A 24,495-nucleotide genomic window follows, 5' to 3' on the forward strand; every position below is an offset into this window, starting at 1 on the left:
ATTCTTAGAAATAAAAAATATACACCAGAGAATGCTTTGTTCACATTGGACTTTTACTGGCCCAAATTTCAAGAATGTATAGAAAGTTGGAATTAAAATGAAATATTTTCAAGACCTTGCAAACTTTCCCTTGGTATTTCATTTTATGTAATGTATTTTTTCAAAATCACATTTTTCTCAAGAATTTGGAAATATAATTGTGTTTACCAACAATTTTTGTGGTGCTACAGAGTTTAAAACTAGCTTTGAGAAGAGCAAACATCTTGAAATGTACTTTAGCTTTTTGTCTGACATTCTTCTGGGTGTTAAATGTCATAAATTTTGCATCTACTGATGTTTTATATTCAGAAGTGTGTCAGTTGAAAAGCTTCAGTATGTTTTAAAATGATTGCATTTGTTTGTCAAGCTCTTCAAATAGTGGCGAAGAAGGGACCAGAGATTCACCAATTAAGAGAGGAAAAAAGATAAAAAGAAGGATAGAAGAAAGTAGTGATGAAGAAGAAAACCAAATTGAATCTGAAGAAAGTGCAAAACCCAAAGAAAATGGAAATAAAGAGAGTTCTGAAAGTGGCACAAACATAGACAGACCAAAGACTCCACCAAAACGAATAACAGGTTGTTGAAATATTTTTTGTCCAACTATCTTCTCAAAATACTGCTTGTCAAAAAATGCAATTCATTTGTTTCCAGAGTTCTTATTGCATGTTAAGATCCACCTTTTTCAAACTATTATTGGCTTTTAAGCGGGTTTGTATCATGCATGTTGACATTGACTTTAACGCAAACTTGAAATTAACGGACCAAAAGTCATCAGTGGTTTATAGGTGGTTTAATGAAGTTGAAGCATGCTAGTCGTGGGAGACCAGCTATATTTCCTTAATTATGCGGGGGCCTAAGAAGTGGCAGTTGTTGATGCTATCTGAAAAAGTATATTGTGTTGGCATCATAACAAATATGGTTGGCATCATAACTATTTGTTATGATGCCAAGTGACAATACTAACTGGGAACCATTATTTCAGGAAAAAGTGCTAAAAAATGACTTCTGAAACTATGTTTTGTTTCTCACTAGGTTTATTTTATAATTTACAGTGTTATTATTAAGTATGTGAATGATATATATGTATAACCATGCAGTATTTGTTATCAGCCTGGCAAGTTGGAACCAATCTTTTTGGAATGCATGCTTAGCATCATATAGTAGTGATGGATTTGACTGGTTTTCATTTAAGAGCTACTTATTATATGTTTTTATCATATGTTATCATAAAGCATCATATGGGATTTTATAAGCTAAAGTTTATTCCTACATAATTCTCTACAACGGAATCAGAAATTTTGATCATGAATTGCCTATTTTGAGCGCATTAGTTGTTTTAGTGAACATATATTGATAAAATGGCATATTTTTTAGCAAAAAGAACTAAGAGGCACAAGAAAGATCCAACTGAGCAGAGAACATCTGGAGAGGCAAAAGAAATACTTAAGGTATATTCTAAGCATTGATTAATATTCATTTATTGTGTACGACCTCTATGCAATGATAAGCTACAGCATCTGCCAAATGGTCATCAATGTCTTGATATATCCATTAATTAGTTGTTAGTTATTTGTTCTATTTATTAGGGATTTTTATGCCTGTTTTCATTGTTACACAAGATTACCAAATGCTCTAGCTAAGCAGTTCACTAAAGCTGAATATTCTCTACATGTTAATATGTTAAAACCCAGCACATGTTTACAGGGATGTCGTAACTGGGGGTGCACTAGGGGCATGGAGCTTTTGGATAAATGACCTTTTCTAAGAAGTAACCTCTCACAAGTAGTGTCCCCTTTTTGCGATATGGTGACCATTCCCACCTGCACATTCCAAATTTGAAGTGCCTCTGGTTTCCTAGCTTGTTTTGCCTATTTTTAGGATTAAAACCTAATTCAAAAACCTTTTATGTAAGTTGTTCAATTAAACATGGTTCAATTTACTCATTTTAAGTGATTGTCACTAGGAAAGATTGGTTTTTAAAGTACTTTATATTGCAAGCTTCATCCTGTCTTATGTTAGGGTTCTGGAGAGAACAATGCTAGTAAAAGTTCCTACAATGAAATAGATATGAAAGATGTAGGTGACATTAAAAAGGAAGATGTCGACACTGACAACCTGGCCAACAATGGGGAAAAACAAGAAAAATCCAAGAGTGAAATTTCTGGTAAATGTTTTTACTGTTGAGTTTTATCCTTTGCTCATTTGTTGTGATAATTCCAAGGTTTTTTAATTTTTACTCGGTTCTCCAATTTCTTTTGTTTCAGTTGGAAGATTTTTCACACTTTTTGATTCATTGCTGTTTGATTTGTGTATCATTTGTTGCTTAAGGTAGATGTACCCCCAGCTAAAATTGCTAATAGTGTTTCCATGATCCACGAGAGTTACATTAGACAAGCAAAATGCATTAGCAAAAGGCCTTGGCCAATATATTTTTTGGCTTTCATGAAGAGCGTTTGTTTGACTGCGACCAAAAGCCAGGTGTCTATTTTCGGTATGTGGATGACACATATACTATTTTCAAAACAGAGGCTGAGTGTGATACTTTCCTAAAACGCCTTAATGGCCTTCACACAGCCCTACATTTTACATTTGAAAAGGAAGAAAATAACTCCTTGCCATTTCTAGATGTTTTGGTTGAAAAATTTGACACTGGATTTCTCACTAGTGTATACCATAAACCCACATTTTCGGGGTTATACACTCGATGGAGTTCGTTTTGCCCAAAACAGAGAAAAATCAGCCTCATCAAAACGCTCACACATAGGGCACTGATGATTTGTTCCAAGTCTGAACTCGACTCGGAACTTGAAAAATTAACTAAGATATTTCTGGAGAACGGCTATCCAGAAGATGTTATTTCAGTTTATATGAGGAGAAGATAGGAAATTTCTCGGCTGACGTAAAATTTGGTCCTCAAAAGTGCCCGGTCTATCTAAAACTACCCTGGATCGGTAACAGCTCCCTACGTTTTGAAAGCCAAATAAAACAGGCCATAACAAATTGTTTCTTCGCGGTTAACCCACGTGTTGTTTATGGTACGAAAAAGGCCCTTCCGTCCATTCAAAAGGACTGCGTTCCTGCCACAAAAAAAGTTCTGTTGTATATGAATTTACGTGCCAGTGGGATTCTGGCTACGTAGGACGCACCACCCAAAGATTGGAGGATAGGATAAAACAACATGTTCCATCTAATATTAGAAACAAAACCCATCCCCAAAGAGAACAGCCACCTCGGTCTTGCAAATCTAAAATTACAACTAAAACCTGCGATTCTGCTATCGGGCAGCATTTGCTAGAAAACCCAGATTGTGCAAAAAACTATAATGGCGACATGTTTCGGATTATTGGTAAAGCCCGATCGTCGTTCCACCTAGCAGTTTTAGAATCTATCTACATAAGCACGAAAAACCGCTACTGTGTAGACAAAAGGAGTTCGTTTTCACCTTAGGACTCCACTGGTAACATTCTAATAGGCAAACTGCACTGATTGGTCAACCTTTACAGTCAAGTTCTCGTGTTTCTGATTGGCCTATTTCGATCCACAACTGGGTATATATATTTCTTAGCGTAGAGTTTTCGATCTATGTTCTGACGTTTTAAACTCTGAAGAGTGTCAGACAAAAAGCTTTAGTTTACTAAATGTTTGCTTTTTTCAAAGCCATTTACAAGTTTTGTACCACCAAAAGATTTTTTGCAAAATGCATTAGTATGAAATGGTATTGATTGAACAGCTTGTATTTTGAAGAATTCTATCTCAATTCAGAGATTTATGGTACGTTGGACAATAGGACAAATTGTACATGAATTTAAAAGTTCATTTCATCATACAATAACAGAGTGATTTGCTTAAAACAATCTCTCCCTCTCTCTCTCTCTCTCTCTCTCTCTCTCTCTCTCTCTCTCTCTCTCTCTCTCTCTCTCTCTCTCTCTCTCTCTCTCTCTCTCTCTCTCTCTCTCTCTCTCTCTCTCTCTCTCTCTCTCTCTCTCTCTCTCTTTCTCTCTCTCTTCCTCCCTCTCTCTCTCTTCCTCCCTCTCTCTCCCTCTCTCTCTCTCCCTCCCTCTCTCTCCCTCACTCTCTCCCTCTCTCTCCCTCTCTCTCTCCCTCTCTCTCTCCCTCTCTCTCTCCCTCCCTCTCTCTCCCTCACTCTCTCCCTCTCTCTCTCCCTCTCTCTCTCCCTCTCTCCCTCTCTCTCTCCCTCTCTCTCTCCCTCTCTCTCTCCCTCTCTCTCTCCCTCTTACCTCTCTGGATTTGAGATCGTTCCCATAGTAAAGTCGTTGTAAATGCATAAAAGTTGTCACACCAACCATATACTCCTTACTCCTTATTCTTAATTCTGTCACTCCCAATTTACCCTCTTGTAAAAGTGGAATATCCAAAATGAGTATATAATGTTTTTGATAGGTAATACCAAGAAAAGGCAGACAGACCTATTTCATATACTTATGCAAATTCTCATTTGCTGACAACTAAACTTTATTTTACTCGTGACTTTGGCCCCTAATCTAATGTTAAATGCTTCACAACTTCACAACTTTGAAATTATAAAATCTAAAATTTAGCCCGGAAAACGGTTTTCTTCTTCTTTCACTGTTTATATCAAACTACAATGAATTGGCTGTCACTGCCCTTGCTGCCGCCGCGGTGCAGGCGTCCATGATTATATTTTAGACATTGGATGGGAAAAGATGCCCTTGTTTGAATCCAGCTTTTAAATCTTTGTTTTATTGTACAACAAATGTGTGTGGTTGATAGGTTGCAACGGTTTGAGTCAGACATCATTTACAATTGCTCTTGATCAACAGATAAAAACCACTGACTGGTTTCTTTTTATATACGATTCTTATTCCCAATTTTCAGCGTACATGTTTCTTAATAATCAGGTTTCTATATATGAATGTTTTAGGAACATGTGCACTGGAACAATTTTAGGAGCAATTTTTTGTTGCTTACAAAATTAGAAATGGCTTTGAAATACACAAACATTTACAAACACGCAAAAGAATTTCATTTCGCGCTCTTCAAAGTATAAAACATCAGAACATAAACGAAAGCTGGGTGTTTTCTTTAAGGCTCTTTACGCGGGCATTTGCTTTGCTTTTTTAATCTTACCGATAAGAATTATAAGGAAGTTTCAGTTTGAAATAGTTAGATTTATGATTTTTGTAAGCCTTTAAAATTAGAACTTTTATAGGCAACAGGCCAGTCTCCAGCAGAAGTATCTCTGTTGGTCTCAAGTCTCAAGTTAACCAGGTCCTTATAAATTGAAACCTGAGTTCCTCGCGTTTCTCGTTTTCCTCGTTTTCTTCGTGTTCCTCGTGTTCCTCGTGTTCCACTACCTCAACTTAGACTTCTACTTTCATGTCAGGGGTCTGGAACACAGGGCAATACACGGTTGTTCACTGTAATATTTTGACGCTTCGATATCTATATCTTTTCAGTCAACCACCTATTTGATGCACGTTATGTACCCTGTTTCAATTCCTTTCGTTTTGCTTTAGTAAGATTTGCTTGAAAAGTCTTGCGTCCTTATAGAAATGTCTATGTGTCTGATCCGACCCACGCAGTAAGAGCGACCCGACCCACGCAGCAAGAAGTGACTTTGAAAAATTGTCAATAAGGGCAACAAAGCTGAGACTGGTGCTAAATTTCGTATAAAAATCTATGATTTCAGGATTGCGGTTTGCGGCAAACTAATGATGAATTTTTCTGAGTCCGAACTCCGAACAGTAGTTGATGATGTTATAAGACTGTTGAAATCTAGTATTAGGCCATTTTTGCAACGAAAAGATATCGGAAATTTCGCAAAGGAGATGGAAAGTTAGGTATTATTAGGAGTGAACAGCGCCCGGCTTTGGAAAATAAAAATTTACAAGATTCGCCATCCTGTTGATTTCTGCTGTTTGTTTTCGTTGAAAAAAAGTTTCTACAAAAGTACTGATAACACCGAACACATCCATGAATGCTAAAATATGCGAACAATTTTCGGCAACCTCGGCAACACAATTTAATTTTCTTGTCACTAGCATATTTCTCTGTACTCAATTTTATCCAAAGACAAATATCAGGAACAAACATGCATTTAAACAGTTAAAAGCCAGATATTGTTATTTTCTGTCAATTGTCAAGATTCTACATTCATATTTTAAAAGATAGTACCTTAGTCGATTTATCGACGTACAGAAAATATAAACGTCTCACTTAGTAAGCTCATTAAAAAAGTGCTCATATCTTTGATATGTTTCATTAAAGGCTAATTTTTAGCTTTTTCTATACAGTTTAAGATATCTAGATGTTTACTAATATATGGTGGTATGTCAGTAAACTTAGATCACTTGGCTTACTCATAGATGTAGCAAGCATTTTAAAAATGGTAAGGGGGGGGGAGAATATGTAGTCAAAATAGGGGCACCTCTGTAGGCATGAAATGGGTATTTTATCTCTGTTTAGGAGAGCACGTGCCCCCTGTCTCCCCAGATTCCTACGTCTATGGCCTTATTAGGTCAAAGTTAAGATATCACACGTCGCTGATAAAGTTTGATCTAAGTTTTCTCTTGAGCAAAGACCACGAGTTTAGTTGGGGCAGTTGAACGCTGGTTGATCGGCTAGACCTGGTAAACTTTCCTTCAGATAACCGGCTAAACCTGCTGAAGTCTGGTAAACTAGCCAAGTGGTTCCTCGTCACTCGTCCAGACGTTGTACTACATGTCCTTGAAGCCATCGATCGTAGCTGCCTGCTCACAGAAGAATAAGGAATGAAATTGTTTTTCGACGCTGGCCTGTAATTTTGAGAATGCTGTTCTTCATATAAATTCATGATCGTTGGCAGCATGCCTTTTATTGACTTCTGCTTCGGTTCTGCTTTTACCGGTCTCTGAACTCCGCTCTGTAGTTTACCCGGTGCAGTTCTCGGTACAGGTTGCGGATATCCCTTTTCGGTTTTCTTCTTCTTCTCATTGTTGTAAGATTTCAAAGCAACTGTCCTGAACGAATCGTTTGTAATAAGCAACTTCAAGATATTTGATGGATGGGGGTCTTCTCTTTCATCGAGATTCTCAACAACGTGTTTCATCATTTCTTGTGGCAGCCTTGTTGTCCAGTCCAATCTAAATTGATCATTATACATTACTATGTTTGTCAGGTTATCTATGCTCACCTTCCCTTCATTAATTAAGTGTTTAGCAATTTCGAAATTCCCCATTCGAAAGGCCTCCATAAGTGGCGATAAACCTACATGATTTTTCATTGAAAGGATAGACTGCATTCCAGAATCTTTTAAAACTTTTACTAATTCAATAGCAGCTTCCAAATGACCTTGTTTGACAGCTAGCATCAGTGATGTGTTGCCATCCTTGTCCTGTCTATCGATCTGCAACGTGTTGACGTCAAATTCAGAGGCAAAAAATTTGATCTGGTCAGCTCTTCCATAATAACAAGCCCACATGAAAGCATTCCTTTTTTTGAGATCAACCAATGTCACGTCTGCACTATAGTTAAGAAGTACCTTTACCATGCTCATTCTAACATAGGCATTGTTTATCGCCATCGCTTTCATCAGCCCAGTCTGTCTTTCAGAATCCAGCTCGTTTACATCCTTACCAACTTTGAGCAACAATCCAGTTTGCCTCAATCTCCCTTCCGAGACAGACTTTAGCAGCAAAGTAGCCATTTTTATTGCATCATCATTTGAAATGTTCTCCTTTTCCTCTTATATAATACCGCGATCGTAGCTGTTGACGGAAATCTCTTTTAATGGTAGCCGTGAAAGAACGCAGACGCAGAACACAGTACGCAACGCGGAGGTTTTGCAGTCAAGTGCAAATGCGTTTCTTAAGACTAATCACTCGCATTGCAAAAGTACAAAAATAATTGCAATATTCCAAGGTTAATTATATTTTGACTTGATACCTAGTCAGTTCCCATTACTGCCTTGTAAGAAACCTCTTTGATTCGTAAGCTCTTATCCGTGTATGAGTCCACTGTATTTATCATTTGGCAAATTCAACTCTTTAATCCATTTATATACCAACAGCGTACAGTGTTCCAAGCAACCAAGTTTCGAAGCCAATAATAATGAAATATGAGATATAACATACACTGTATTAACCTTGTCCAAATCTTCTTGACCAGCTCCCTGTTAGTCTTTCTAAACGTAATATAATACACTTCATGAATACATAACTTTGTGCGCAACCAACGCATTGGATCTAGTTGGCTATGTTATTTGTGGATTCCTGCGTCACAAGGCCACTATTTGTCCAGTATCAATCCAGCACTGCTTTCGTATGCATACACTCCAGCTTGTTATTTAGCCAGTTCCACCATGTCCATAACACATTGCTGCCTTTTCAAACTGCTTTATATCTGTGTTTTTGAGCAATTTTAACGAAGACGCCTTTTGTTAATGCAAAGTTTGAGTACACTGTTAAGTAAACAATCTTTGTTTTACTTTAATAACTCATATCTTAGCCTTCTATTCTTTCATAATTTGTGCTGCCTCCCAATCCAAAAACGCTCTTAATACACGTGATCACTCTGTAATCCAAAGACCTCTTGTAACAGACTGCGACTTTTCTGTCCTGAATTACCCTATGCAAATATGTATTATTCACTAATCCGCTGCTTAAATATCTTATATTAACTCTGCACTCATTTAATCCTTCTTTTATTTTTACCATTATTTTCATCATAACTTCTAGCACCCATCGGTAGACTTTACAATTCTCTCTCTGTGCAGAACATCAAACAAACTTGCATTCGCATGTTGATTCCCGCCTTGTCAACACCCGTTGCCTAGGTGATAGATAAGCGTTCTGGGGTTTTCTTTTGTAATCATTTCGTTCTGTATTCAATTCGAAATTGAATTATCTATTTTTAGAATGGATTCAGCTTTTTGGTTTTTTTTGCTTTAAATCTCCTCGTTCAATGTATTCTTGCAATATTTGTTTTTCAGGATTCTATTTGGCTCAATTTATGGTTTTTTGTGTTTCAGTGCAAAAAACAGACAAAGGTGAATCTCCTGAAAAGAAAAAGAGTGAAGCTAAATCTACAACGAAGTCTGGTTTTTTCTTTCAAACCAAAAAGTAAGGAAGCAAATTTAGATTAAAATGCGTATTGTGTTTCAGATGTTTTCTTAATCCCATATTCTGGTAATCTGATCAAATGAGAAATGATTTTTTGATAGGACAACAGATTCAAAAGCAGAAAGTAAATTGGATCCGGCGATTTATTCTCCAAATAAAGCAAATTACGACCCAATCACAGATGCTTGCTGGGCCCAAGGGCAGCCGTAAGTGATTGCTTCATCAAAAATTTTCGATTGCTTTTTTAGCCCTTTTGAAATATGGTTGCAGTGATTGCTTTGGGATTACTAGGTAGTAAATCTCAGATGTACATCCTTTCGAATTCGGTTAATGAATACCTAGGTTAATCTTCCAAAATATAAGTCCAGAGGCACAAGCCACTCTTTTCTGAAAGACGTAGCTCAACCAGCACAAAAGGCAATGTTGATAAAGATCATTTTAAATTGCTATTCTGAAAGAAATTCACGTTATGGTGACATTGAAACTCTGAAACTGGTATTTAAGTCACCTCTCTTTGAATTATACATAGTAAGGTCGTTGAGAATATTAAAATGGTGTTATTAAATCTGGAAAACAATTGTTAAAAGCCTTGGTACACTTCAATTAATTTTATATATGCATCCCCCTCTCTCCCTCCGAAATATTTTATGCTGTTTCCCCTCCGAACATTGTTGTTTCAAGCAAAGTTAAAAGGTTCGATGTGGTCAAATGGATTCATTTCAGATGGGTATGACATTCAGTTCTCTACAACCAACGTTGCTCTGGAAAAAGTGTGTGGTATCGGTCTTTTTTTACTGGAAACAGTTTATTTGTTCCAATGAGTTTTGGCAGTGATTCCAAACGTCAAGGCCACAAGCAAAAGTTATTGCAACTTTGTATTACCTTTGTGTGTATTTTCAGAACTCACATGATAGCAATTATGTAATCATGTAAAAACTGTTGCCGCTGTTTGCTGATTACGAATATTTGATCTATGTTTGCGTTCCTGATACCAGCTGTAAACATCATAAAATTTGCTTGACTGAAAACCATTTCAATCTGCCTTCCATGTTAGTTTACCTCGGCTTTCTACAAAGCTTTAATCAATCAGTAGCTTGATTGCAAAACTAGAAACTCTTTCAAAGGAAATCCTCTGGCGCATTTGCACTAGTAATTACTTTTAAGAATAACGATTCCAAGGCCCGTAAAATATAAGGGAAACCGAGAGCCCGGAAAATATGGCGGTTATATTTTCAGTGACTGCAAGGAAGGCACAAAAAACAGCAAGCATTAAAGTATAACGATGCTGGAGCCCATAAAATATCCAAAAATCTGAGAGCCCGGAAAATATGGTGGTCATACTTTCAGTTACCACAGGAAGGCAAAAACAACATGATGGAAAGGCGACGGAGAAAGTATAGATGTTTATATGGACTGTGAGAAATCTTAGGCCCATCAACGTAACATCTCTCTGTCTCACAGTTTTCTTAAAAACCAAGAGCATGCAAGTAAAAATCACTTGATCTCCCTGCAAAAATAAAGGAAACTATAGACTGGGGGCTTTCAAAGGCTGGATATCAAGAAAGAATGAGTTGCTCCCATTCTCTTGCTCCCATTACAATATTTCAAATTGAAAGAAGGATTAAAATGTGAAAGAAATGGATCAAGGCCAAAGAAAAAATGTTGAAATATTTAGAGCAGAAGCCAATATTGAAGAGGACCGTATGAAAAGTTTGGCAGCAACAGCATACGGTGTCTCAGATTTTCATTGTCTTTTAACATGCTGTCGCGTCAATGCATAAAATCTTTTGTTTGGACTGTAATTTTGATACAGGTTTATCATTCTTTTCAGTGTTCCCTATGGAGCTTTATCGCGCACATTTCAGATTATCGAAGATACTTCAGCAAGGTTTGTTCATTTGCTCGATCACTCTTTTTATAGGAACAGCTTTATAAGAACACCAGCCTCAAAATTGGTCAAAAGTTCAGAATAAATGAAGAGGAACAAGTTGAGGCTGAGCAACTGTAAAGTGTAATTTTAAGCAACGTTTCATCTCAATAGCGAAGATTTTTGCCATGTGTGGGTGCTTTTTCGGTGAATTTTCAAAATTGTAGGCAAATGAAGGTTGTCTCACTCTCTTTGTTGGCAAACGAGGCCTGGACACCTCTCTAGAGCGAAAAATCTGGCAATTGCACTGCTTACACCCTATCAATTTAACAACAAATTAAGAACAATCCAGCCAATCTATCTGTCTGAATTCAACCAATCTTTTGTTGTATGTTGCAAACATAGACCGTTAAACGCTACAGTTTTTTCTTATAAATGGTTTCAAACGCATACTGTATTCATTACTTTCGAAAAAGGTTTTACTTTTTAGATATTTCGAAGCTTACATTTTTCTTGATTTTCTTTGACCATTTCTACAACTTCTGCCTAACTACGATGTAGAAATTTAGATTTATTGATACTAAGCTACCTTAAATTGTTTCATTTGTTTGTTAAACGCAATATGACTGTAAGTGTCTTTAAAATAGTCGCTTACAGCTATACAAAAACAACCAAAGAAAAATTCCAAAGAAAAGAACCTTGTGTCTTTTTCTGTTTGGCGTGGCGCATTTTAATGCAATACTTCTTGCATTTTAAATCATTTTAATGATAACAAAAATGATAAATATTTTATGGACATACTTAAACACAAGCAGTTGTTCTCTGCATGATTCTGAAAACAAAATTCGCTACTCTGTAGCCATTGCTATCCCTTTTTCAGAATAAAGAAATTGAAGCATTGCATTTTCGAGAATGATTAACTTGTATATACTGTATTAACACTGTATACTGCAATGAAACCTCCAATAGCAATACCGCTCTTTCATCTTCTTGAAAACGATTTGTGCTAGAGATCTCAACAGGACTCTCCAAATCAACTTCAAACCAAGACAACCGAGCTGGTAGACATGATTTTATCAGCTTTCCTTGCAGAATATTCCTGAATTGCATAATAAATTGTTGTATTTAATTGCTTCTGTTGTGTTTTAATAGATTGAAGATCACGTCAACATTGTGCAACTTCTTTCGATCAGTCATCATTTTGACTCCAGACGATCTCTTACCGTCCGTTTATTTGTGTTTGAACAAGGTTAGTATTTACTTAAAATTTGCGTCAGGTTTTTTTCCCTTTTTTATGATTTGCAGGTTTTCTTAGAGATTTATCTCTTGAGATCTTTGTGGAGATAGATCTTCAAATAGTATTCATCGTATGAAACGAATGATATTGTCGTTGGTTCATAAGTTCAAGGTTCATTGCCGTCAGTACCCCTTTTCCAATTCTCATTTTCTCTCTTTTCTTTCATTTTTTCTCTTTCTTACCCGCTCAATGTTTTCTTGTCCCTGTTTTTGTCTTCCCACGCCTACATTTTCTCTACCTCTCTTTGCATCCTCTCTTTATTTCTCCCTTTTACTTTTATTCTCCTTAATTTCTCCTCCCTTTATTAACCCTAATCTCGCTGCCTTTCAACAAACTACCTGACCTTCTTTTTCCTTGTTTTTTTCTTTTCATGGGGTCCCTCTTCCTTTTGACTCTTCCATCCACTTCCTTCTTCATTCTCCCTCCTCTTTTTCCTGTTTTCAGTTCACAGCTTCCAAGAAATGTTGAAATCGGAGTACTTAAACCTCTTTTAATGGTAGCTCCGCTAGCCTCTGCTGTGCCATTTGTTGCCCTGCTCAGCAAGTTCTTGTTTCTTTATTACTAGTCTGGTTATATTTTAAGTAGTCTTAACATCGGATAAGTATTAAGGCGGCAAGATTCGCATGGCTTTATCAGGAATTTTTGCACTAGCTCGATATATTCATCTGATATGCCGATATCTATAGATAGATATACAACAACGTGTTTTGTAGGTTGCGCCAGCCTATGAGGGTATTGAACTCGGGATTGGTGAAACAATTCTCATGAAAGCTGTGGCGTCATCAACAGGTTCGTGATTTATGGCGGCCTATTTTGGAAATATTGAAGTTACTGTTTCTATTACAGTATAAAAATTGTAATCATTTAATAGGAATCTTAAACTGTATTGTTTTACTCAAGGAGTCAGACCCCGTTTACACTGTCCCGTTCAAAAAAGGAACCATGATTGTACAAAATCCGTTCGATTTCGTAGCAGGGTCAAAACTATTCCAGATTTTAGAATGCTAGTATAAATGGAAGGGTGAGCTGCGACAGTTTTGCCACGGTTCTAAACCTTAACAGAACAGTGTAGACCGGGTCTCAGAACCATTTTCGTCTGATATCCTAAATAGGCCTGTGATAGGCTTTTCAGCCATTTGTTGGTAAAAAATGCCTAGAACCTCTTATGTGTGGGCTTTGCTGTATTTCAAGAAACGGTGTTGTACAGCCTTGCTATCGCTGACATGGACGAGCCTGATCTTAATAAACTCATCCCAGCTTTGGCTTTGTACATTTAAATATGATGCACATTCACTTATAATAGTTTGACATCATATTTCATCTAAATTTATCTTTAGGCTAAAAGTAAATTTTTTCTGAAGCTTTAAGAAACATCAAATTATGATCAATCGGCATCATAAACAGCAGACCGATATGAACATTTGACGAATTAAATCCTTGGCATTGAAAAAGCAGCTTCAAAATTAATTTCTTCAGAATAAAGCTCCATTAATATTCGATAAGTAGCATTTATCGTTTGCATTTGTTTGTGTGACAAAACCTCTTACGTCAAAGTTACTCAACGTAGCAAGAATGGCCAAAACTGGGAGGCGAGTGCAGTTTCTATCTTGTGGTTATAAGTTTAATATCCCATTGCCGTAACATAAATGCTTTGGTTGTATTATTATATTCAATTTAAATGAGACTTTAAAATCTATTATGAATGAAAGTTCTTGAATCCTATTTCCAGGCAAGAGTTTGCAGCAGATGAAAGCAATGGCTGCAGAAAAAGGTGATTTGGGAATCGTTGCGGAGGTAATTATGAAATTTGGTCTTCTGTCATAAAAGTATTTTAATCGAAAGCCTCGTCAAGAATAACTCTCAGATTCTTCTGTCAGTCTGAACGACACCTATACAATTTCTTGTCTTTACGATCCTTTTTAGTCTCTCTGTATTACGAAAATGGCCCGATCTTGTCAAATTTGTGTTTTTGTTATGACTCGCCATTCTTATGAGATGTTGCAACTCTCTAATTTTTGAATGCGAAAACCCTCCTTCAATTCAATCACCTTTGGCCACCATCCATCGCTACATAGAATTTCCTTCCTTTTATTTATCTTCTTCTTTACTTCCTTCTTCCTCTCCTCTCTTTTCTTCTTGTCCTTTTTTCTTCTTCTTTATCCTTATTCTTCTTTTTCTTTGCTTCTTCTCGTTCTTCTTCTCCCCTGGTTCGTTTTGCTCGTCTTCTTCCTCATCTTCTTCTCTTTCTTCTTCTTTCCTGTTTCATCTTCTTCGTCTTCTTTCTTGTCATCTTCTCGTTTCTTCCTTGTTTTCATCTTTTTCGTCTTCCTCCTCCTTTTCTTCATCTCGTTCTACTTCTTCCTTGTTTTCATTTTGCTCATCTGCTTCCTCTTCTTATCTTTCTTCCCCTCTTTTGTTTTCTCTTTCTTTTTTCTCTTCCTCCTTTTTACAATGTTTTTATTCTTCCACATTCTCTTCCGTCTGCTCCAATTCTTCTTTTTTGTTTTTCTTATCATGCTCTTCTTATCCTTCGGTTCGTAATACAGCATTTGACTCTTAAATGTCTCCCATCTAGAATGTCGTATTTTCTCACTTCGTTAAAGATACCTTGGAAATCTCATTCCTTCCACCCAACATACTGTTGATAGCTCAAATAAATATCGCACAAAATATGATATAATACCATTATTTCCTTAGCAATGTCGCACAAACCAAAGGATGATGTTTGCACCTCCAAAGTTATCAATTCAATCAGTGTTCTCGAAGTTGAAAGAGATTGCACAGATGGCAGGGAGTTCGGTATGTGTCTCTAAAGTCTAAGCAATAATAATTTATCATAGAAAGGTCTTAAGAAGCTTGTCTGATGTCTTGTTACAGAGCGTAATTAAACCAGGACTGAACAACAGAACTGTTGCGTGTCTATTCTACAGTTTCTGGTAATCACATTTTACTTCTAAACTTCAAATTACAACAAACTTTCAAACTTTATTAACAATGTCACCCTGCCTCAGCAAGAATAAATGTTCGTTTGAATTCATCCATTTTCAAAATAAATTTCCAGAATCAAGTTTCTCACTACTCGACAACCCCTTCTAGGTTATAATCTAGCCTTTTTTAGTACTGGACATTTTACACACAAAACATGAGATAAAAGTTCATCAAAAGCTTCAGATTTTAGTTAATATCTTTACATTTTTGCTCCTTTTTCTCAAAGTCGATGGGCAAAAAGCAGGACAAAATTCAGTCAATGTTTGTTGCTTGCAAAAATTCAGAAGCAAGATATTTGATAAGGTATGTGTTTTGTTCCTTTTTTTATCTCTTGCCTTTTTTGTTTAATTATTGAAATTATGCTTGCTACTAAGAATTTTGAGAGTACCAATGATAAAAGAGACAACAAGGAGAGACCGGACTGATTGTGTAGATATTTGTGCATTTCAATCTACATTATCATATAATCGTGGCCTGATTTATTCCAAGCCAAGTATTAACTTCTCACAGTTGAATTAGATCAGTATTTACAATCTCTCCTCCCACTCATGGAAGCCCTCATTCAGGCGGAGTAAACACAAGTGAATAATATAACGCAATGGATTTAAGACAATCCGTGTATTGAACGCAAGCGATAATCCCCATATTCATTTCTTTAAAGGTCTCTTGGTGGCAAGCTGAGGATCGGCCTAGCCGAGCAATCTGTCTTGGCTGCTTTGGGACATGCAATGGCTCTTACAGACGAAGCTCGTGGTAACTTTCAGCTTTGTTACCTTCAAATTACCCAGCATTTCCTTCCATGCTTCTTTCACAGCTAGCATCCAAAAACGCATACGAAACATTTAGATTGTTAATGTAAGAGGAACAATATCAACCTTGCTCCACTGTTAACAACTGCTATTGACTAGATTTCCTTTAATTTTTTACGTATTCCTAGCTAATCTCACATTCCACGTGTTTAATTAAGTTCGTGTGTTTAGCTGGTTTGTTTAAGAGTGAAATTATCTAAACCGGCAGCATTCGCACTTCATTACTTTTCTTCAACTGCTTTTTGGTAGTCTTGCTACTCTATTGTTATTTTCAAAACACGTGATTTTCAATACTCGCAAAAAGGCTTTGAAAAAAGCAAAAAATATGAAACATACTAAAGCTTTTCTCCTGACACTCTTCGGAGTATAAAACGTCAGAAAATAGATCGAAAACCCAACCTTAGGAAATATACCTATACACCCAGTTGTGGATTGAAAACTGGATATATATGTTGATCAATAACTGGGAATATAAATTTCCTAGCGTACAGTTTTTGATCTGTGTGCCGACGTTTCACACTCTGGAGTGAGTCGAACAAAAGGCTCAAGTTGTGATTCAAATGTTTTCCTTTTCTCATTGCCATTTTAAAATTTTGTACCACAAAAAGGTTGTATACACGGATTAGTTAATTTGTGTATTTTCGGAAACTTGCTCTCCTCTACATGAAGTACTTCAGTGTAACAGAGAATCTTCTGTTTTTATCATTGACATTAAGATTTCATGAATAGGCCATAAAAAATCCAGTGACGCCATTAAGGATGCGAAGGATGCAGCGGCATTGGCAATCAAAACTGCCTATTGGTAGGTCATTTCCCTTTTCGCCCTTCAAATTTGTGTTCTGTCTGTGAAGTATTTCATTTTGGAAGTTACAACGTTCTCAGCAAATCTACCGTTAAAGCGCTTTTCATCCCTTCCCTAAACTTTTTATTCCTCCCTCTTACTACTTAAACGTCTCACCTAATTATTATTGCACGACGCGCTTTACAATTTTACGCCAGTCTTTTCTATTTTGTGTCAGTTCCACTAATCTATTTAATTCCCCTCTCTTATATGCCTCCTAACTTGAAGAAGAAATTTGCTTTGAGCCTCGCTATGATGCCCACTGACAATGATGTTCAAGACAAACGCGATAGTTACTGGTAATTCGAAATTGTTGTGAAATTCCTCCAAGGTTATGAAACTATTGATGCCCATCATTGTGATTTGATCAATCTAATATTTGTAGCGAGCTTCCTACTTATGATATATTGATTCCGACACTGCTCAAGCAAGGCTGGCAAGACATCTCAAAATACTGTCACATTACGCCAGGTAAATTTTTAATACGTTTTTTCTTGTATCACCATCCTACCTTGAATGAGACTCGAGAAAAGCACTTGTCGCCTGCCAGTATGCTGCCCTTCATATATTGTATCCAGTCACGATGTCAGTGGCAGCTTAAAGCATTTTTTCTTCCCTATATCAATACAATTCATGATTTTGCTGCTTTTTATTCAAAGGTATCCCGTTGAAACCGATGCTTGCTCATCCATCAAAAGGCATCTCTGATGTATTCAAAAGATTTGATACCGCTGCCTTCTGCTGCGAATTCAAGTATGATGGGGAAAGAGCCCAGGTGTGTTTTGGTGCTGGTCACCAAAGAGTGTTGGTGTTTTCACCAAATTTGTTGCTCTTTACTTGTTTTGGTCTCATTTAAATCAATTGGAAACATCCTTGGGTCTTCCTGGAGAAGAGTTGATGCCAAATTCAGATGAACCCCAAAATTTGTGATAGTTTAGCAATGCAAAAGAAAATCAATCTGTTTCTAGTAGCTTTGGTTACAAATGCATAAATCTCAACATTTACTGTTTGTTTTTTCTATTAATTTTTAACATGCACATAGATAACATTTTGTCGTCTTTTGAAATTGCATCTTTTACAACTATTTTGAATTTTTATTTAAGTCTCACTCAAGGTCTTATTGCTTAATTTGATATATCTGAATTTCAGTGATTTCTATTCTATTTATTTGTAGTTCAATATGTGTGAGATTTTGTATTTATGATTCGTATTTTTTTTATGCAGATCATAATTTATAGTCAATAGTCATATTCTATACAGGACATGTTTTTGTTTTTATGAGTGCTGTTTTGGTTTATTAAGAAAAAGCCACAATGAATCAGATGGTAGAAGTCACCTTCGTGTACGTGACAAAGTGATAGAATAGGCGTGCAATTTTAACATATGTCTTTTTCAAGCCTCGAGAATGTTTACTTTGTTCAAATTAACTTTTCCTATCTTCTTAAGCTGTATTTTGACTTATCCTGATGAGAAAAAGATTTATAACTGTTTCCTGTTGCAAACAATTTTTTGGTGGTTCAAAGACATTTTTACTTTATTTGTAGATTCACATGCACGAGAATGGAGACGTAAATATCTACAGCAGAAACCAAGAAAACAATACAAGCAAATACCCAGACATCATTGCTCGTATTTCGAAGGTTAGTTGGAATACCTTTGTTAATTCTGATACCACCTGTGTATTACTGCATGGTGATTGGAAATCATCTTCACGCCCTAGCTAAGTGTTGGAAGTTTAAAATAAAATTGAATAAAAAGACATGGCCAAATGACTAATTTAATTGTCTGGGAAACTTAGATGACTTTATTGATTTGCTGTGAGATATCAGACTTTTCGTTAGTTGTGAGATGGTTAGGACGTGTCATCCTTTTTTTGTCGTTTATAAGACAAAAGTGTGCTAAAAAACATGCTTCATTTAACATATTTTCTTTAGACTTAAGCTCACATACGTACACATATTGACTATGCATATTGACTGAAGGATCTTAGTTTTTATACATGGTGACGTTAATTCACGTGACTGTATTTTTGAGATAAGGCTTTTAGGTTGAATTCACTTACATAAGAGGGTTATTGAAAGACATGACGTCACAACGATAGTTAGGATTAAATACTTTCTTTATAATTATTTCCCAATTTGACTTTAAGATGAGATTTGTCAGTGATGACGCTTGCAATATTTTTATATCTTTATTTGCGAAAACAAATTTAAGTCTGGTACTTTTATATAGGTTACAAAAGAAAACGTCAAGTCATGTATCATTGATACAGAGTCAGTGGCATGGGACAAAGACAAGAAACAAATTTTGCCTTTCCAAGTCCTTAGCACGAGAAAAAGGAAGGTTTGTATGATCGGGAAAATTGTGCCGTTTATAAAAATTATTGTAAAATTATAAAAATTTATGTAAACAACAATTATGGCACTCTTATAGATAGAATTTTAGATTATTAGCTAAGGATTCAGCAAACCTCATTATTTTCATATCTAAAATGATAATATGACTCCTGTTTGTGATCTGCACCTATAAAGAAGGGTTGCCTGTAACAGCGGAATATGGTCTTGTTTCAGCATCGTGCTAATGCAGCGGTTCCTAGTTTTTATCATTGCCGCCTCATCTACCCCTGGCTTTTTCCATAAGGCCCTTTTTATGTGGTCTGCAGGTATCAAAATCATATACCAGAACTGACTAAAGTTAGTCAATCAGTATCGTGAACGTGGTTAATCAAATCTTTTCGATTCAGGATGCTGATGCCTCGGAAATCAAAGTACAAGTCTGTGTTTACGCCTTCGACCTGCTGTACCTAAACGGAGAGGTTTGCTATCCGATATTTTTTCATTTTATTTGAACTAGCGGTCCAGGAAACACATTATGATGAAAATCTGCAGTAAGATCACCAGAGAAACCCTACGGCCCCCTCCCATTTACGGATTCCTTGAATCAACAGACTAATAGCTTCTTTTCAAACAATCTTTTTGTGGTACAAAACTTAAAAATGGCTTTGAAAAATGCAAACATTTAGCAAACCAAAGCTTTTCGTCTGACACTCTTCAGAGTTTAAAACGTCAGAACATAGACCGAAAACTCTACGCTAGGAAATATATATACCCAGTTGTGGATCGAAATAGGCCAATCAGAATCACGCGCACATGACTGTTGAACCAATGGAGTCCTAAGGTGAAAACGAACTCCTTTTGTCTACACAGTAGCGGTTTTTTCGTGCTTATGTAGATAGATTCCAAAACTGCTAGGTGGAACGACGATCGGGCTTTACCAATAATCCGAAACATGTCGCCATTTTAGTTTTTGCACAATCTGGGTTTTCTAGTAAATGCTGCCCGATAGCAGAATCGCAGGTTATAGTTGTAATTTTAGATTTGCAAGACCGAGGTGGCTGTTCTCTTTGGGGACGAGCTCTGTTTCTAATACTAGGCGGAACATGTTGTTTTATTCTATCATCCAATCTTTGGGTGGTGCGTCCTACGTAGCTAGAATCACACTGGCACGTAAATTCATATACAACAGAACTTTTTTGTGTGACAGGAATGCAGTCCTTTTGAATGGACGGAAGGGCCTTTTTCGTACTATAAACAACACGTGGGTTGACTGCAAAGAAACAATTTGTAATGGCCTGTTTTATTTGGCTTTCAAAACGTAGGGAACTGTCACCGATCCAGGGTAGTTTTAGATAGACCGGGCACTTTTGAGGACCAAATTTTACGTCAGCCGAGAAATTTCCTATCTTCTCCTTAATGTAAACTGAAATAACATCCTCTGGATAGCCGTTCTCCAGAAAGATCTTAGTTATTTTTTCAAGTTCCGAGTCGAGTTTAGACTTGGAACAAATCATCAGTGCCCTATGTGTAAGCGTTTTGATGAGGCTGATTTTTCTTTGTTTTGGGCAAAACGAACTCCATCGAGTGTATAACCCCGAAAATGTGGGTTTACGGTATACACTGGTGAGAAATCCAGTGTCAGATTTTTCAACCAAAACATCTAGGAATGGCAAGGAGTTATTTTCTTCCTTTTCAAATGTAAACTGTAGGGCTGTGTGAAGGCCATTAAGTCGTTTTAGGAAAGTATCACACTCAGCCTCTGTTTTGAAAATGGTATAATGTTTTCTATGCAAAAGAAAATCTGAATGGTCGATGCGTCATTAGCAGCCTTTTCACAAATGTCCCTTTGAATGAGACCATCAAAATATATGCCGACGCTTTGTACCGGAGCGAGCTTAATAGCCCACCATTCCCAGAGGAAGTATTCATTGAACTGATGGAAACTGCAACACGTTCAGTTGAATTCAGTTTTAACAATGAAATGTACCAACAAAAGGATGTTGTCGCTATTGGTAGCCCTCTGGGACCTGCCTTGGCCAATATCTTTGTTGGCTTTCATGAAGAGCGTTTGTTTGACTGCGACCAAAAGCCAGGTGTCTATTTTCGGTATGTGGATGACACATATACCAGTTCCGTTGTATATGAATTTACGTGCCAGTGTGATTCTGGCTACGTAGGACGCACTACCCAAAGATTGGAGGATAGAATAAAACAACATGTTCCGCCTAGTATTAGAAACAAAACTCGTCCCCAAAGAGAACAGCCACATCGGTCTTGCAAATCCAAAATTACAACTAAAACCTGCGATTCTGCTATCGGGCAGCATTTACTAGAAAACCCAGATTGTGCAAAAACTAAAATGGCGACATGTTTCGGATTATTGGTAAAGCCCGATCGTCGTTCCACCTAGCAGTTTTGGAATCTATCTACATAAGCACGAAAAACCGCTACTGTTTAGACAAAAGGAGTTCGTTTTCACCTTAGGACTCCATTGGTAACATTCTCAATAGGCAAGCGGCACTGATTGGTCAACCAATACAGTCATGTGCTCGTGTTTCTGATTGGCCTATTTCGATCCACAACTGGGTATATATTTTTCCTAGCGTAGAGTTTTCAATCTATGTTCTGACGTTTTAAACTCTGAAGAGTGTCAGACAAAAAGCTATAGTTTACTAAATGTTTGCTTTTATCTTCTTTTCACAAGTAACTTCCTCTGTTTGAAATTACAGTTCTCTACAAATGCAGTTTATTGACTTTATGACTATGTTTACAGCTCAGATTCTTTTATGTATGGAACTCCAAGCCGATACCAGCTTTCATTTCCCACGAAATTTTTCTTCTTTAACCTGGAAAATTTGATAACTTTGTAAGATATTCCACCTTTGTACATCGAAAATTCTGACAGTCATTTACGGCTAGCGTCCTAACCAATGTTTGTAATTCTCGGTTATTCTTAATTTTCTTTCATTTTTCTTTTTAACAGCCACTTGTCAGGCAGTCATTCCGAAAGAGAAGGGAGCTGCTGCAGGAATCTTTCAACGAAATCGAAGGAGTAAGTTTCAAATTGATGGAAATATATAAGTGATCACAATTACTATTTTTTGCTTGGTACCCTTTGACTTTGCCAATGCTTGAAAAACGTAGCTAAAATAATAGGGCAATCGTACAGCCATTTGATAATGGAACTTGCAAGTCTATTTTTGTTACTATCTCCTATAAATATTTTGCTTTTCAAAAGCCCTTTACATGTTTCTATTGTCCTTATGACGTTTAAGTATGAGACATAGCTGGATCATTTGGAGTTAATTTTAGGCCACTTTCTTCGCTGCACTGCAGGCTCAACAAATGTGCGTTTGTGATAAAAATGATAAGTGTTTGCTCTTTGTCAGATTATTTAGAAAAATTCTCCAGCTGAAACTTAAAATCATGATTACCCATCTTCTGCTGGAGAGTTAGTAAACGCTTTCATTTGCCCTCTTTACTTATTTTAACTATGTTACAATGTTTGTTAGAGATGTTAATTTTAACAAACGAACAAATTTGTGCTTTCCAGGAGTTTATGTTCGCCAAGTCAATGGTTTCTTCAGATGCTGATGACATCACAGAGTTTTTAGACGAATCGATAAAAAGTATGTTTTTCAAATTCTAATCTGTGTGCTTTATGTTTTGCCAAAATTCATTTGAAGGCACGCTCCTCCAAGAGTTTTCTGTTGTTTACAGCTAGAATGTTTATTCTACATTAAACAAGTAGGAATGCAATTAAGTCATTTTGCTAGCCTATTATGACATTAATACATTTGATTTTATGACTTGAAAGCGAGTAAATCAAACTTCACAAAATGATCAGTCTTTACGCTGATGGTTGCAATAAGTGTGAAACGTGGAGTAGCAACTTAGAACTGTGCTGTTCTATACACCAAGCGTGTACAGCTCTGCCTATTCAAGCATCGAGCACTTTATGACAGACCGGTAAACAGTAACTTTTATCACAATAGTTTTTCTAATAACTGACTTTAAAACATATCATTAATTCAATACTTATTTTTTGTGTACCTACAAATAAGTACGTCTCTATGTATCCTTCATAAAAATAAATCGAAGAGCTTCAATTGGAGAACGATTCGTCAACTGATATTATTTCTAATATTATTCATCAGGTAACTGTGAAGGCCTGATGGTAAAAACTCTTGATGCTGACGCAACTTATGAAATCGCAAAAAGGTCGCACAACTGGCTCAAGGTATTAAAAATTGTTGATTGATTACAACTAACCCCAATGCTCCCTCTCATCCCAGATTACTCATACTTCTATTCATTTTTCCAATGATATAACTTCTGACTTTTTGTACTCCTTCATTCTTCCAAGTTGTGTTCGTCTAAAGATGGTTTTTTATTCATTTTCTGCGTCTCTTCTCATTCTTCGTTCTTAATTTCTTCCAATCATCCCCGTCTGAACGTTCACGTACTTCTCTGGTGTGTCTGGATATTTCTCTTGCTTTCTCTTGCTTTCTCTTGCTTTCTCTTGCTTTCTCTTGCTTTCTCTTGCTTTCTCTTGCTGTTCCTATTATACTTTGCATCACATTTTCTTGAACCTGATACCGTTGCCAATTTCCATTGCTATCTCCTAAATGTTTTCCATTTCAAGCTTCTTTCTTCTTCTTTTGTTCCCCTTTCATCCACCTCGTCTGCAATCATCTTATCTCCACACAGAATGAAACCTCTATTGCCTTTTCTCAGTTCCGCCGCTAATCACCCTTCTACTTTTTTGGCTCCACACACCTGCAGACACCTTCCATTATTAAGTCACTCTTCATTAGACTTGCAACACACCAATTTTACAGTCATTTGCGAGCTTTTTCCCTTATTTTTGCGTTATTTTTTACCTTTGATCATTTGTTTCGTTTTAAATCCTTCAAGCTTATGAAACTTTTTTGTTGGGTCTCCTTAATGTTTTAAAGAAATGTGTGTTAAAATGAGATCTTGAAGCCACATATGATTAGACAGAAAATTATTTTAGAAGAAATTAATCTAGCTTAGAATAAATAATGAAATTGTAGCGTTCTTTTGGAAAAAGGTTCCTTTCCACAAGGGATTTGAAATTATTGATTGTCCCTACGCAATGTCAGAAGATATAACCTGGAAAATACAATGCTGTTGCCATGGTAACGTTGCCACCAATGTTACGCTTTTGCCACGGTTACATTTATGTTCACTACGAGATTTGAAATTTTGTTTCAT

General features: G+C 36.5%; 2 protein-coding genes across 3 annotated transcripts in view; one reads left to right on the forward strand and one right to left on the reverse strand.

The window, feature by feature from the left end:
- The window catches only part of LOC135691712 (DNA ligase 1-like), a 34,891-nt gene that overhangs the window by 3,935 nt on the left and 6,461 nt on the right, over positions 1-24,495 (forward strand). For both annotated transcript variants that reach the window (XM_065209665.2, XM_089112073.1), the window contains 21 exons: positions 407-615; positions 1,414-1,487; positions 2,059-2,203; positions 9,029-9,119; positions 9,221-9,325; positions 10,951-11,007; positions 12,139-12,235; positions 12,997-13,072; positions 14,013-14,077; positions 14,981-15,082; positions 15,498-15,574; positions 15,933-16,024; positions 16,810-16,882; positions 17,307-17,392; positions 17,581-17,696; positions 18,466-18,561; positions 19,154-19,264; positions 19,665-19,736; positions 22,241-22,309; positions 22,811-22,886; positions 23,415-23,497. In XM_065209665.2, the coding sequence (XP_065065737.2) occupies positions 407-615; positions 1,414-1,487; positions 2,059-2,203; positions 9,029-9,119; positions 9,221-9,325; positions 10,951-11,007; positions 12,139-12,235; positions 12,997-13,072; positions 14,013-14,077; positions 14,981-15,082; positions 15,498-15,574; positions 15,933-16,024; positions 16,810-16,882; positions 17,307-17,392; positions 17,581-17,696; positions 18,466-18,561; positions 19,154-19,264; positions 19,665-19,736; positions 22,241-22,309; positions 22,811-22,886; positions 23,415-23,497 (1,972 nt within the window). The remainder of the gene's footprint in view (positions 1-406; positions 616-1,413; positions 1,488-2,058; positions 2,204-9,028; positions 9,120-9,220; positions 9,326-10,950; positions 11,008-12,138; positions 12,236-12,996; positions 13,073-14,012; positions 14,078-14,980; positions 15,083-15,497; positions 15,575-15,932; positions 16,025-16,809; positions 16,883-17,306; positions 17,393-17,580; positions 17,697-18,465; positions 18,562-19,153; positions 19,265-19,664; positions 19,737-22,240; positions 22,310-22,810; positions 22,887-23,414; positions 23,498-24,495) is intronic.
- On the reverse strand, positions 4,301-9,033 carry LOC135691713 (uncharacterized). The gene has a single exon (XM_065209666.2). The coding sequence runs from the start codon at positions 7,703-7,705 to the stop codon at positions 6,554-6,556; it is 1,152 nt and encodes a 383-aa protein (XP_065065738.2). The 5' UTR covers positions 7,706-9,033; the 3' UTR covers positions 4,301-6,553.

The sequence above is a fragment of the Rhopilema esculentum genome, chromosome 13 (assembly GCF_057945365.1).
Source record: "Rhopilema esculentum isolate cy_ngs chromosome 13, ASM5794536v1, whole genome shotgun sequence".
Lineage (NCBI taxonomy): Eukaryota > Metazoa > Cnidaria > Scyphozoa > Rhizostomeae > Rhizostomatidae > Rhopilema > Rhopilema esculentum.

Bases quoted from the DNA above. Each gene is read 5' to 3' on its own strand.
- LOC135691713 (XM_065209666.2), bottom strand. From the start codon at position 7,705: ATGGCTACTTTGCTGCTAAAGTCTGTCTCGGAAGGGAGATTGAGGCAA.